General features: G+C 40.0%; 1 protein-coding gene across 1 annotated transcript in view; it reads right to left on the reverse strand.

The window, feature by feature from the left end:
• The window catches only part of GABRB3 (gamma-aminobutyric acid type A receptor subunit beta3), an 820,257-nt gene that overhangs the window by 492,381 nt on the left and 313,678 nt on the right, over positions 1-14,198 (reverse strand). The window contains exon 2 of the mRNA XM_077296875.1: positions 843-890. Within this exon, the coding sequence (XP_077152990.1) occupies positions 843-890 (48 nt within the window). The remainder of the gene's footprint in view (positions 1-842; positions 891-14,198) is intronic.

Raw genomic sequence — 14,198 nt, forward strand, 5'->3', positions numbered from 1 at the left:
GAAGTGGTGAGTATCAGCACAATCATCAGTCTTTGTAATATGTAGGTTATTGGCTGAACCAACGTAACCAAACTCATGCTCATCTATATTGGCCATTACAGCCATTCATTCTGGCCATATATGTACATGCTTAAAATAATTTTCATTTTTATTTTAAATCAATAGCACACAACAGAATAAGTAACTTTGTAATTTTGTAATATATCCTAGAGAAATGTGCTCCCTTTTTTCCATTGATGCACGGTTCAATGTAAAATATTAAACTTGTATTTATTTATCCTCATCAGGTCCAACACTTTGTCTCCGTCAGTGCCCCAGTCTCTTTTTTTTTGCTTCAAGTGTTGATATTCTGTTGACATTGCTGCAGTCAATCACTGAACTAAGCAACTTGCACCATCTGCATTGGTAGAACCGCTGAGCTCAGTGATTAGCTGCAGCCATGTCCACATGATGGCACCACTGCAGCCAAAAAAAAGCCCACTGGGCAGCAGTGGAAAGGAGGTGCTGGGTCTGGCTAAAGTAAGGAAACGACTATCCATTTTTTTTTTTTTACAATGAACTGTGCAAATAGATAATGAGTTTTATCATTTATTGGACAACCCCATTAAACTATTCATATCCATGCATATAATTTTTACCTTCTGCTTTTTAGTTGGTGTAACATACATAATGATGAAAAACTGAGATTTTTACATTGACGTGTATGCATTACAGTTGCCATGCACCAACTGACAACTATATTTCCTATTGCAAAAAAGAATTAAACATAAGATGCAAGTATGTAGTCATTCTTGTGTAATTATAATTTTCACTCTGCAAATAACAAGTAGAAAATGCCCTACCTTGTATCGTAAATTGCATAGAGTCTTTTGTTTTCTTCAACTGCTTTCCTGTAAAAGAAAACACACATTTACTTGGTCTCTACCAAGAGGAGATTCAGCAAAATAAATTGATGTTTATTCATTATTATAATTTGTGAATTAAAAGGTTCACAAAAATACTACTGAATGAGCAAGTTTGATCTAAAACAAAAATCAAACTTGGCCTAAGATTTATAATTAGAGAAAATGGGAATAGAGTACATTCAGTGTCATGGAAATATGTAGCCATGTATGATGGATTTGCTACCTTTAATTTATGAACTCAAAGGTCAATTGCTGCCTTCAAGACAATAGTGGGGGTTTCAGAAATAAAAATTAATTCACGTGGCTTGCTAGCAGATACATTCTAACTTGACAAATGTAAACATTTTATATACTTATATATATATATATATATATATATATATATATATATATATATATATATATATATACAGTATAAACTAGTATCTGTATCCTTGAATATTCAGTACTGGGACAAAGTTTTAGGCATGTATGGAAAAAGTTATGTAAAGCAAGAATAGTTTAAATAGAACTGTTAATAAATAAATTTTATTAATTACCAAAATCAAAGTTAATAAACCAAAGAGAAATCTAAATCAAATCAATACCGCATTTTTCTAATTATAAGATGCACTTTTTTCTCCAGATTTGGGAGGAAAATGTGGGTGTGTATTATAATCCGAAGTGAGTTTACCAGGAGTCACAAGATGGATCCCTGCTTCAGGGATCGGCGGCGATGGTGGCAGAAGCGAGGTAATGCTAAGGTGCCTGGGTGAGCTGAGTACCCTGTACTGTAGATTTCCCTGAGGTGGACTTCAGTAAAGAGGTGGCACATGCGCAGATTGAAATCTCAGGTGACAAAATCTTGGGAGATCTCAATCTGCACATGTGCCTCCTCCAGCGGCCATTTTCCCAAAGCCCACCACAGGAAAATCTTTAGGAAATTGGACTCCGCTCGCCGATGCCGAAATCTTTCTTATGAGAGCCAAGGCACCACGGCATTACCCTGCTCTTTCTGCCACCTGGGCAACGACCCTGTCTCCTGTGACCCAGCTCCACCAAAGACACGCCCCTGGTGAGCTACTGTTAAAACAAACTATAAGACGTACCAAATTTTTATTTCAAACATTTTTTTCCTTTTTTCCACCTCAAAAATTGAGATGCATCTTATAGTCCAGTGCGTCTTATAATCCGCAATTTTGGAAATCTGCCATCAATTCCTCTGTGCATGTAGGCATGTGCAAACCATTCTGTATTTTGTGTAACCCCACACAGACAAAATGATATTGATATTGGGCCTCCACCATTTTAATTTTCAGTATGCTATGCAGCTTCTTAGAAGAACCCATGGCTGTTCACTGCTCTTTTGCTTGGTCTTCAATACTTTATCTTTACCTCCACTGTTCTTGTTAACTGCCATTTCTTAATAAATTTTCTAATTGAAGAAAGAGCAACTTGAAAACGCTTTCCTATCATCTTATAGCCTTATCCTGCTTTGTTAACTTCAACCATTTCAATTTTCAGAGTGTTAAGCAACTGATTAGAAGAACTCATAGCTGATGTTTTTTGGCACAAGCTGTGAAATTTGCATCACCTGACCTTTTCTAATGATGATAGTGAGCAAACCATATCTGTAACAGACTAATTAATGTCTGAAGCCTTGAACAAACTCACCTGAGAACACAAATCTCGAAGTGTGCCCAAACTTTTGCATTCTGCCCATTTTCCTTTTTGCAATTTTTAAAATGTGAAAAATTACTATATATATATATATATATATATATATATATATATATATATATATATATATATATATATGTGTGTATATATATATATATATATATATACATATGTATATATAAATATATATATATATATATATATATATATATACATATATATTGCCGAAAATACAAAGGAAGTAAATTATCTTCAACTTTAGCACTTAGTTTTTTCCAATGAAAAAATTAAATGATTCAGAAATATACTCTATACATTGCTAATGTGGTAAATGACTATTCTGCAAACGTCTGGCTTGTAATGCAATATGTTCATAGGTGTATAGAGGCCCATTTCCAACAACCATCACTCCAGTGTTTTATGGTACTTTGTGTTTGCTAACTGTGTAAGAAGGTTAATGGATGGTTAGAATACCCTTGAAAACCCTTGTGCAAGTATGTTATGTCAGGGAGTTAGCTCAGATGAAAACAGTTTGGCTGATTAGGGAACCTATAAACCTGACCTTCCTTTGAGCTAGTTGAGAATCTGGAGCATTACATTTGTTGGTTCCATTAAACTCTCAAAATGGCCAGAAAAAAAGAACTTTCATGTGAAATTTGACAGTCTATTCTTGTTCTTAGAAATGAAGGCTATTCCATGCGAGAAAATGCCAAAAAAACTGAAGATTTCCTACAAGGGTGTGTGCTACTCCCTTCAGAGGAGAGAACAAACAGGCTCTAACCAGAGTAGAAAGAGAAGTGGGAGGCCCCGCTACACAACTGAGCAACAAGATAAGTACATTAGAGTCTGTAGTTTGAGAAAATGATGCTTCATAGGTCCTCAACTGGCAGCTTCATTAAATAGTACACTCTAAACACCAGTGTCAGTGTCTTCAGTGATACTGGCCAGGATACTGGGCTTCAGGGCAGAGTGGCAAAGAAAAAGCCATATCTGAGACTGGCTAATGAAAGGAAAATATTATTATGGGCAAAAGAACACAGACATTGGACAGAGGAAGATTGGAAAAAAGTGTTATGGACAGACGAATCCAAGTTTGAGGTGTTTGGATCACACAGAAAAACATTTGTGATAAGCAGAACAACTGAAAAGATGCTGGAAGAGTGCCTGACGCCATCTGTCAAGCATGGTGGAGATATTGTGATGTCTGGGGTTGCTTTGGTGCTGGTAAAGTGGAAGATTTGTACAAGCTAAAAGGGATTTTGAATAAGGAAGACTATCACTCCATTTTGCAACGCCATGCCATACCCTGTGGACAGCGCTTGATTGGAGCCAATTTCATCCTGCAACAGTACAATGACCCGAAGCACACCTCCAAATTTTGCAAGAAATATTCAGCACGCCGATCCGGCATCAGATCAACATCCCTTTGGCAGATATTAGTTACTCACAAATTGCCCCCTTACAAAATTCAGCTGCTGCAGCATCTCAACAAAGATGACCCAGATCGGTGCGCTGAATTTGCAGAATAGGCAAAACAAAAATTGGAACAGGACCCTGAATTTGCACAGGACATTGTGTTCAGTGATGAGGCAAACTTTTTTGGTGGGCCATTTATATGGATACACCTAAATAACATGGGAATGGTGACAGTTTTCTTGCATAGGGTGTCTTGCATTGAAATCTGCTGCAATGACCCGGTACTGCATTCACCAGACATCAACACAATTTCTATCCACTCATCACTTGTTAACCTCTGCGACATGTCAATGGCTGTAAACAAAGAGAAACTTGTAAATAACTCATGAAAGAATAAAGTTACATTAAAACTAAGCACACCATTGTTTTTCTTGTGAAATTCTCAATAAGTTTGATGTGTCACATGACCCTCTTCCCATTGGAAAAAATAAAAATAAAGTTGGATCCAAAATGTCCGACTTCAAAATGGCTGCCATGGTCACCACCCATCTTGAAAAGCTTTCCTCCTCCCTAATGTGCCACAAACAGGGAGTTGATATCAGCAACCATTCCCATTTTATTTAGGTGTATCCATATACATGGTCCACCCTGTGTGTGTGTCTGTATATATACAGTTAGATCCATATATATTTGGACAGAGACAACATTTTTCTAATTTTGGTTATAGACATTACCACAATGAATTTTAAACAAAACAATTCAGATGCACTTGAAGTTCAGACTTTCAGCTTGTATTTGAGGGTATCCACATTAAAATTGGATGAAGGGTTTAGGAGTTTCAGCTCCTTAACATGTGCCATTCTGTTTTTAAAGGGACCAAAAGTAATTGGACAATTGACTCCAAGGCTATTTCATGTACAGGTGTGGGCAATCCCTTCATTATGTCATTCTCAATTAAGCAGATAAAAGGCCTAGAGTTGATTTGAGGTGTGGTTCTTGCATTTGGAAAGTTTTGCTGTGAAGTAAACATGCGGCCAAAGGAGCTCTTCATGCAGGTGAAACAAGCCATCCTTAAGCTGCAAAAACATAAAAAAAACATCCAAGAAATTTATACAATATTAGGAGTGGCAAAATCTACAGTTTGATACATCCTGAGAAAGAAAGAAAGCACTGGTGAACTCATCAATGCAAAAAGACCTGGGCGTCCATGGAAGACAACAGTGGTGGATGATCGCAGAATAATCTCCATGGTGAAGAGAAACCCCTTCACAACAGCCAACCAAGTGAACAACACTCTCCAGGAGGTAGGTGTATCAATATTCAAATCTACTATAAAGAGAAGACTGAATGAAAGTAAATATAGAGGGTCCACTGCACGGTGCAAGCCATTCATAAGCATCAAGAATAAAAAAGCTGGACTTTGCTAAAAAAAACATCTAAAAAAGCCAGCACAGTTCTGGAAGAACATTCTTTGGACAGATGAAACCAAGATCAACCTCTACCAGAATGATGGAAAGAGAAAAGTATGGCGAAGGCGTGGTACAGCTCATGATCTAATGCATACCACATCATCTGTAAAACACGGCGGAGGCAGTGTGATGGTTTGGGCATGCATGGCTGCCAGTGTCACTGGGTTACTAGTGTTTATTGATGATGTGACACAGGACAGAAGCAGCCAAATGAATTCTGAGGTATTCAGAGACATACTGTGTGCTCAGATCCAGCCAAATGCAGCCAAACTGCTTGGTCGTCGTTTCATACTACAGATGGACAATGACCCAAAACAAAGCCAAAGCAACCCAGGAGTTTATTAAAGCAAAGAAGTGGAATATTCTTGAATGGCCAAGTCAGTCACCTGATCTCAACCCAATTGAGCATGCATTTCACTTGTTAAAGACTAAACTTCAGACAGAAAGGCCCACAAACAAACAGCAACTGAAAACCACCGCAGTGAAGGCCTGGCAGAGCATCAAAAAGGAGGAAACACAGCATCTGGTGATGTCCATGAGTTCAAGACTTCAGGAAGTCATTGCCGACAGGGTTTTCAAACAAGTACTAAAAATGAACATTTTATTTAAAATTATTGAATCTGTCCAATTACTTTTGGTCCCTTTAAAAACAGGGTGGCACATGTTAAGGAGCTGAAACTCCTAAACCCTTCATCCAATTTTAATGTGGATACCCTCAAATGAAAACTGAAAGTCTGAACATCAAGTGCATCTGAATTGTTTCGTTTAAAATTCATTGTGATAATGTCTATAACCAAAATTATAAAAATGTTGTATTTGTCCAAATATATATGGACCTAACTGTATATATATGTATATATATGTATGTATATATATATATATATATATATATATATATATATATATATATATATATATATATATATATATATGATATGTCAATGATGACAATGGAGAGGATACACAGATCCCATAGCTACTGACCTATTTCGAGTGTTTATTTCTGGTAATGTTGATGATTATGGCTGACAGCCAATGAAACCCAAAAGTCATTATCTCATTAAATTAGAATACTTTATAACGCCAGTTTGAAAAAAATCTTTTAAAATCTGAAATGTTGGCCTACTGAAATGTACACTGCTCAAAAAAATAAAGGGACCACTAAAATCCCACATCCTAGATATCATTGAATGAAATATTCCAGTTGTAAATCTTTATTCTTTCAATATTCTTTTTATTAGGAAAATCAGAATATTACAAACTTTTTCATGAAACAACTGTAACAGGTTAAAGTCAACTAAATGAAATACAGGCTCAATGCTCCACATATATCAGGTACCATTCAACCTAATCCTGTATTATTAAAATTTACAGTTATCTTCTTGTTTACAAACATATTTTAATAAACAACAAATAAGGAGAAGAAAAGAAGAAGAATAAAAAGAGATCTCTAGTTAGAGAATACGGGGAGAAGAAAAGGGAGGAGAAGGGAGGGAAAGACAGGGGGGAGGTTAGGATGACACCTTGGGATTATGTTGTGGTTGTCACAAAGTAGGTTGATTGAGACCTAAATTGGGTCCATGGTGCCCAAACCTTAAGGAATGCCGTGACTGTGTGGTTGACCCTTGCTGCCAGCTCCTCTACCTGAAACAACTGATCAACTTTGGAGTGCAGTTGCAAACTCGTGTGTATTGTTGTCGAGCTCCAATGTTTCGGTATCAAAGATTTCCCAGCCGCAATAATAAATTGAGCTAGTTTAGTGGAATCGTCATCATAAGACCAAAGTGGCAAATTTAGAAAGACATTTTCTGGTTTTAGAGTAACCTCCCTTCCTAGCAACTTCCTTATAACTGAGGCCACCTCTTTCCAGAATGGGCTTATTCTTGGACATGACCACCAGATGTGTTTATAGTCACCTACATTAGTTCCACATCTCCAGCAATCAGAAATTGAGTTATGACGCCAACTTTGAATCTGTTTTGGAGTGGTGTACCATCTGATAATGGCCTTGTAAGAATTTTCCTGGATACATATACATTGTGAAGGGCCATGAGAATTTTTATAGATTTGTTTAATCTGCTGTTCTGTAAGAGGAGTGCCTATGTCTTTTTCCCAACGGGCTAAATATGCCCTCTTTAAAGGTATATCTATTTTGAGCAAGAGTTGGTAAATCATTGAGAGAATTTTGGTAGGGGGTTTCAATGTAGCGCATAAGATCTCGTAGGGAGATTGTAAATCTTTATTCATTACATAGTGGAATGTGTTGAGAACAATAAAACCTAAAAATGATCAATGTAAATCACAACTAATATCCCACAGAGGTCTGGAGTTGGAATGATGTTCAAAATAAAAGTAGAAAATGAAGTTACAGGTGTTAGGGGTCGAGTTCCCACCTCTGCACAGGGGGAATCTTGAGCCATCTCCGCTGCAGTCTCCCATTCTTCTCCTGCCACAGTGGAGCCTGCTCAGTGGAGGTGTCAGTCCCAGTATCTCGCTCAGTCTGTTACTGTGCAAAGGTTTACTGCTGCCTTTCCAGCTTCTGCCTTTGTAGCCAGTACTGGCCATCGGTGATCAGATGTCTTTAGGACTAAGTCCTACTTTTCCCCTTCTGAGTAGTGTTGAGCATTCCGATACCGCAAGTATCGGGTATCGGCCGATATTTGCTGTATCGGAATTCCGATACCGAGATCCGATACTTTTGTGGTATCGGGTATCGGTATCGAAACAACATTAATGTGTAAAATACAACATTAATGTGTAAAATAAAGAATTAAAATAAAAAATATTGCTATACTCACCTCTCCGACGCAGCCTGGACCTTACCGTCGTGGTCACATGGGCGGCACGCAACCAATCACAAGCCGTGACGTAATTTTAAAAATGCGCGCGTCTCCTGCCTCCCGTGACGTCATGGCTTGTGATTGGTCGCGTCGCCCATGTGACCGCGACGCGACCAATCACAAAGCCGGAACGTAATTTTAAAATACTGAATGCCTAGAAGGACCTGAAAATTACGTCACGGCTTGCTGTGATTGGTCGCGTCGCGGCCACATGGGCGGCACGCGACCAATCAGAAGCCGTGACGTCACGGAAGGAAGGAAAAGCGCGCATTTTAAGCAAAGAACGCTGCCGGTTCCCTCGGTGAGGTCCAGGCTGCGTCGGAGAGGTGAGTATAGCAATATTTTTTATTTTAATTCTTTATTTTACACATTAATATGGTTCCCAGGGCCTGAAGGAGAGTTTCCTCTCCTTCAGACCCTGGGAACCATCAGGAATACCGTCCGATACATGAGTCCCATTGACTTGTATTGGTATTGGGTATTGGTATCGGATTAGATCCGATACTTTGCCGGTATCGGCCGATACTTTCCGATACCGATACTTTCAAGTATCAGACGGTATCGCTCAACACTACTTCTGAGCATACCCAGGGTAAGATCTCTCATTGGAGATCAAGGGTCACATGTTCAGGTACTGCAACAACTCCCACTGGTCCTCTAGGAAGGTCCTGAAGTTGCTCAAGTTCTGTAGCAGCCTCCCATTGGTCACTCTGGGAAGGTCCTGAAGTTGCTGCAGCTATAAAAAAGGTTCTCATGACCGCACGGCCATGTGCTAGTATCAATCTATGTTATGTGCTTTGTGCCAGTGTGGTCTTGTGTGTATGTATTTAGGGCCCCGGCTGAAATATGCCCCTAGTATATTGCACCTCCGGTGAGGAGTTTGTGTGTGTGCAAGACCAGTGACTGCTATCAGCTCAGCAGTTAGCTGTGTACTCCTGTGAGTCTTAACAGGGCACAGTGCTTTCTTTTGTCGGTGACTCTGTGAAGTAACAGAGTTTGCTTATACCGCCATATAGTGCCATTTGCTAGTAGCAGGTTCCACCTCCATGGTGGACCCCGGGCTGCAATCGCACCAATAACTTCATCTATTTACTGGGTGCGTTCCGCTAGCCCTAACAACATGCTGATCCTACTTCAGTGGAACTGCCTCAAGACAAGGAAATGATGCTCAGTAGTGTTTGTGGCCTCCACGTGCCTGTATGACCTCCCCAAAATGCCTGGGCATGCTCCTGATGAGGCGGCGGAAGGTGTCCTGAGGGATCTCTTCCCATACCTGGACTAAAGCTTCTGCCAACTCTTGGACAGTCTGTGGTGCTACGTGAAGTTAGTGGATGGTGCGAGACATGATGCCCCAGATGTGTTCAATCGGATTCAGGTCTGGAGAACAGGCAGGCCAGTCCATAGCTTCAATGCCTTCATTTTGCAGGAACTGCTGAGGACACACTCCAGCCACATGAGGTCTGGCATTGTCCTGCATTAGGAGGAACCCAGGGCCAACCGCACCAGTATATGGTCTCACAAGGGGTCTGAGGATCTCATCTCGGTTTCTAATGACAGTCAGGCTACCCCTGGTGAGCACATGGAGGGCTGTGCGGCCCTCCAAAGAAATGCCACCCCACACCATTACTGACCCACTGCCAAGCCAGTCATGCTGAAGGATGTTTGTTGCAGGCAGCAGATCGCTTTCCACGATGCCTCTAGACTCTCTCACATGTGCTCAGTGTGAATCTGCTTTCATCTGTGAAGAGCACAGTGTGCCAATGGCGAATTTGCCAATCCTGTTGTTCTGTGGCAAGTGCCAAGCATCCTGCATGGTGTTGGACTGTGAGCACAACCCCCATTGGGGGCGTCAGGCACTCAGACCATCCTCATGGAGTCGATTTCTAACGGTTTGTGCAGACACATGCACATTTGTGGCCTGCTGGAGGTCATTTTGCAAGGCTCTGGCAGTGCTCCTGCTGTTCCTCCTTGCACAAAGGCTAAGGTAGCTGTCCTGCTGCTGGGTTGTTGCCCTCCTACTGCCCCCTCCATGTCTCCTGGTGTACTGGCCCATCTCCTGGTAGCATCTCCAGCCTCTGGACACTACGCTGACAGACACAGCAAACCTTCTTGCCACAGCTCGCATTGATGTGCCATCCTGGATGAGCTGCACTACCTGAGCCACTTGTGAGGGTTGTAGTGTCCGTCTCATGCTACCACGCGTTTGAAAGCACAACCAACATTCAAAAGTGACCAAAACATCAGCCAGAAAGCATTGGTACTGAGATGTGGTCTGTGGTCCCCACCTGCAGAACTATTCCTTTATTGAGTGTGTCTTGATAATTGCCAATAATTTCCATATGTTGTCTATTCCATTTGCACAACAACATGTGAAATTGACTGTTAAACAGTGTTGCTTCCTAAGTGGACAGTTTGATTTCACAGAAGTTTGATTTACTTAGAGTTATATTCTGCTGTTTAAGTGTTTCCTTTATTTTTTTGAGCAGTGTATATTCAGTAAATGTACTCAATACTTGGTCAAGGCTCCTTTCGCATCAATTACTGCATTAATGCGGCGTGGCATGGAGATGATCAGCCTTTGGCTCTGCTGATGTGTTATGGAATCTTAGGTTGCTTTGATAGCAGCCTTCAGCTCGTCTGCATTGTTGAGTCTGGTGTCTCTCATCTTCCTCTTGACAATACTGGATGGCCCCAGCTTAATCAATTCAGTACCTGAGTTAAGAGAAAAAGCTGCCAAATTCATCTGTCCATTTGCACCTTTTTCAAGGTCTATTTTATATGTATTCACTTTTTTATTTTTAGTTCGCCAATGTGGGCACAGTTTAGGATTTCCAGATGTTTGTGACCGATAATTCAAAAAGTCATAAAATTTGTCACAAGTTTGCTCTAGTCCCCCTGGTGTGATTTTATGTATGCCAGATATTTTGGCATATTTTTCACACCAGTTCGTGAAACATGTACTCAAAATTCACACACAAAAAGTTACCAAAAAAATAAAGACTATTCTTGAGTTTGCATAAAATTCATGAATCATGTGTGGCATTTTGAAAAAATTGTTTAAAAAAACTGCAATGAAGACCACAAGATAGAAAAAAAAGGGACTTAAAAAATGTAAAATGATGAATTGAGGCCAATGTGCTATGTTTACTATCAGTTTGAGCTGACTGACTCCTTCAAAATGTATCTCAGATTTCTAGAATTGTTATTTTAGTGTTTTATGGAGAAACTTTATGATTCAATATGATAGACTTGTCGAAGCACTAGAACAATAGTTACCAGCCTCAGAATGAACTGAAGTACAGACCTGGCAGTTTTCTAGCAGTTTAAACTGTTTCATAATAATTTAATGTAAGTGTTTGGACTGAAAGAACAACAAATAGAAAAAAAAATGCACTCAATTTTGTATTAATAATGAGAGAAAAGCAGCCTGTGCAGTATTTCTGCTTGCAGAGATGTTACAAATGTGCATCAATGTTGTTTTCTAGTAGTTGTGTAAAGACTTTGCAGTAAAGAAAAATACCTAATCAGAATTATGGCAGGTAAGGTATTATGGATTGGGAAAAAGTGCAATAAAGTGTAGTAGCAGCTTTTGAACTGCTGAGACGTGCAATTGGCAAGGCTCCAGGATTAACTCTCTTCCCGAGGGAGGAAAACTGTCTATGTAGTTCCACCTATTTAAGGTAACAACTCTATATAAAGGTTTTTCAAATTAACTCAAACCACCACAAGCATGTGTTCACCACACTGAGCATTCATATACAAACGGCATAGCACATCCGGTTCTTTACAAAGTAAATGAGTGGATCACTAATGCCAGTATGATTGGCAATTGTTATAATAACTGAAAGTCAATGTTCAACCCTTTATATTACTTCCAGCATAACTAAATATATTAACTAAATGAGAAACAGTTCTGCAGGCAGCTGTAACAGAGTTCTTAAAGGGGTTGTCCAGGCTTGGGATTCAAGTCTGCAGTCACTGTATGTGACTGCAGACTTGTAAATTCTCATAGCAGGAAAAGTGAAATTCCTCAGGATTAAGTGGTACAAACAATGGGAATGGGCGACCATGTGACCACAAATATGTGATTTGCATACCTACGATGTCGTGCTGACTAGACGTGCAAAGCCTCATTCACAGGGCAGATTTGACACAAAGTTGGGCTCTGGGCAAAAGTTAAAAGTGGGATCCCAATTGCTAACATAAACATATTTTATCATCACACAGAAACATTTTGGTTTGTATGAGCTAAATTTAGTCTGTTAACCCCTTAAAGATCGCTGGTACACATTAACATGGAGACAATTAACCCCTTAACCCCGAAGCTTTTTTCGGTTTTGCGCTTCCGTTTTTCGCTCCCCTTCTTCCCTGAGCCATAACTTACTTATTTTTCTGTCAATATGGCCGTTTGAGGGCTTGTGTTTTGCAGGACAAGTTGTACTTTTGAAAACACCATTGGTTTTACCATGTCATGTACTAGAAATCGGGAAAAAAATTCAAAATGCGGTAAAATTGCAAAAAAGTGCAATCCCACACTTTTTTGTATGGCTTTTTTACTAGGTTCACTAAATGCTAAAACTGACCTGACATTATGATTCTCCAGGTCATTACAAGTTCATAGACACCAAACATGTCTAGGTTCTTTTTAAAGTGGTGAAAAAAAATTCAAAACTTTGTTAAAAGAAAAAAAATGCGCCATTTTCTGATACCCGTCGCGTCTCCATTTTTCATGATCTCAGCTTGGATGAGGACTTCTTTTTTGCATGCCGAGCTGCCATTTTTAATTATACCATTTTGGTGCAGATACGATCTATTGATCGCCCGTTATTGCATTTTAATGCAATTTCGCAGCAACCAAAAAAATGTAATTCTGGCATTTTTACTTTTTTCTCGCTACTCCTTTTAGTGATCAGGTTTAATGGATCGGGCGATTCTGAATGTGGCGATATGAAATATGTGTATGTTTGATTTTATTTTTATTGTTTTATTTTGAATAGGGTGAAAGGGGGGTGATTTGAAATTTTTTATTTTTTTAAAAAACTTTGTTTTTACTTTTGGCATGCTTCAATAGTCTCCATGGGAGATTAGAAGCTGCCACAACCCGATCGGCTCTGCTACATAGAGGCAATGATCATATCGCCTCTATATAGCAGATTTACACACTTGCTATGAGCGCCAACCAATGGGGGGGGCGCTCACAGCAAGCCAGCACTGACAACCATAGAGGTCTCCAGGAGAACTCCGGTTGTCATGCCGACACACTGGTGACCTACAATCACATGACAGGGGTCACAGGTGAGTGTATGTCCTGCATGATAGCCAGCAGCATTTAAGGGGTTAATAGCCACGGTTGGATCGCAAATCCACCCTCGCCTATTCCGGGCACATGTCAGCTGTTCAAAACAGCTATGTGCCAGGAAAGATGTGGGCTCACTGCCGGAGCCCACATCAAAGTGAGGGAGTCCCACATCGGCATTCTATTACGCCAGATGTCGGAAAGGGGTTAAGGGGCCTTATTTCCTCATTTTTAAAACGGCGATTGGGAATAAGGGTGTAGTCCATCCCCCCTTCCCCACCTGAATCAAATAATCTCCAGGGTTTAAGCTAACATCTGAGATCCTGGAGAACACAATCCGGGCCAGATTTTCAGGTCCCAGATAATGTGATTGCCGTTATTCAATGAATAACGGCTATCACATAGAGAAAAAAAGTGTGCAAGCTATTAAAACAATTTCTCTCTTCTAATATGATATACATCTCAGAGGAGAGAGAAATTATGTCCCAAAGCCCCAACTGGCATCTCCATCATCCCCCAGTCCCTCCAGTTCTATCCCCCAGCCCTCCACTTTCTCTTCCTGAAAAAAAATGGTGGGCATATGCGCAGTGATGACATCCATGCTCACTGGAGA

This window comes from Ranitomeya variabilis, chromosome 3 (genome assembly GCF_051348905.1).
Source record: "Ranitomeya variabilis isolate aRanVar5 chromosome 3, aRanVar5.hap1, whole genome shotgun sequence".
Taxonomy (NCBI): Eukaryota; Metazoa; Chordata; class Amphibia; order Anura; family Dendrobatidae; genus Ranitomeya; species Ranitomeya variabilis.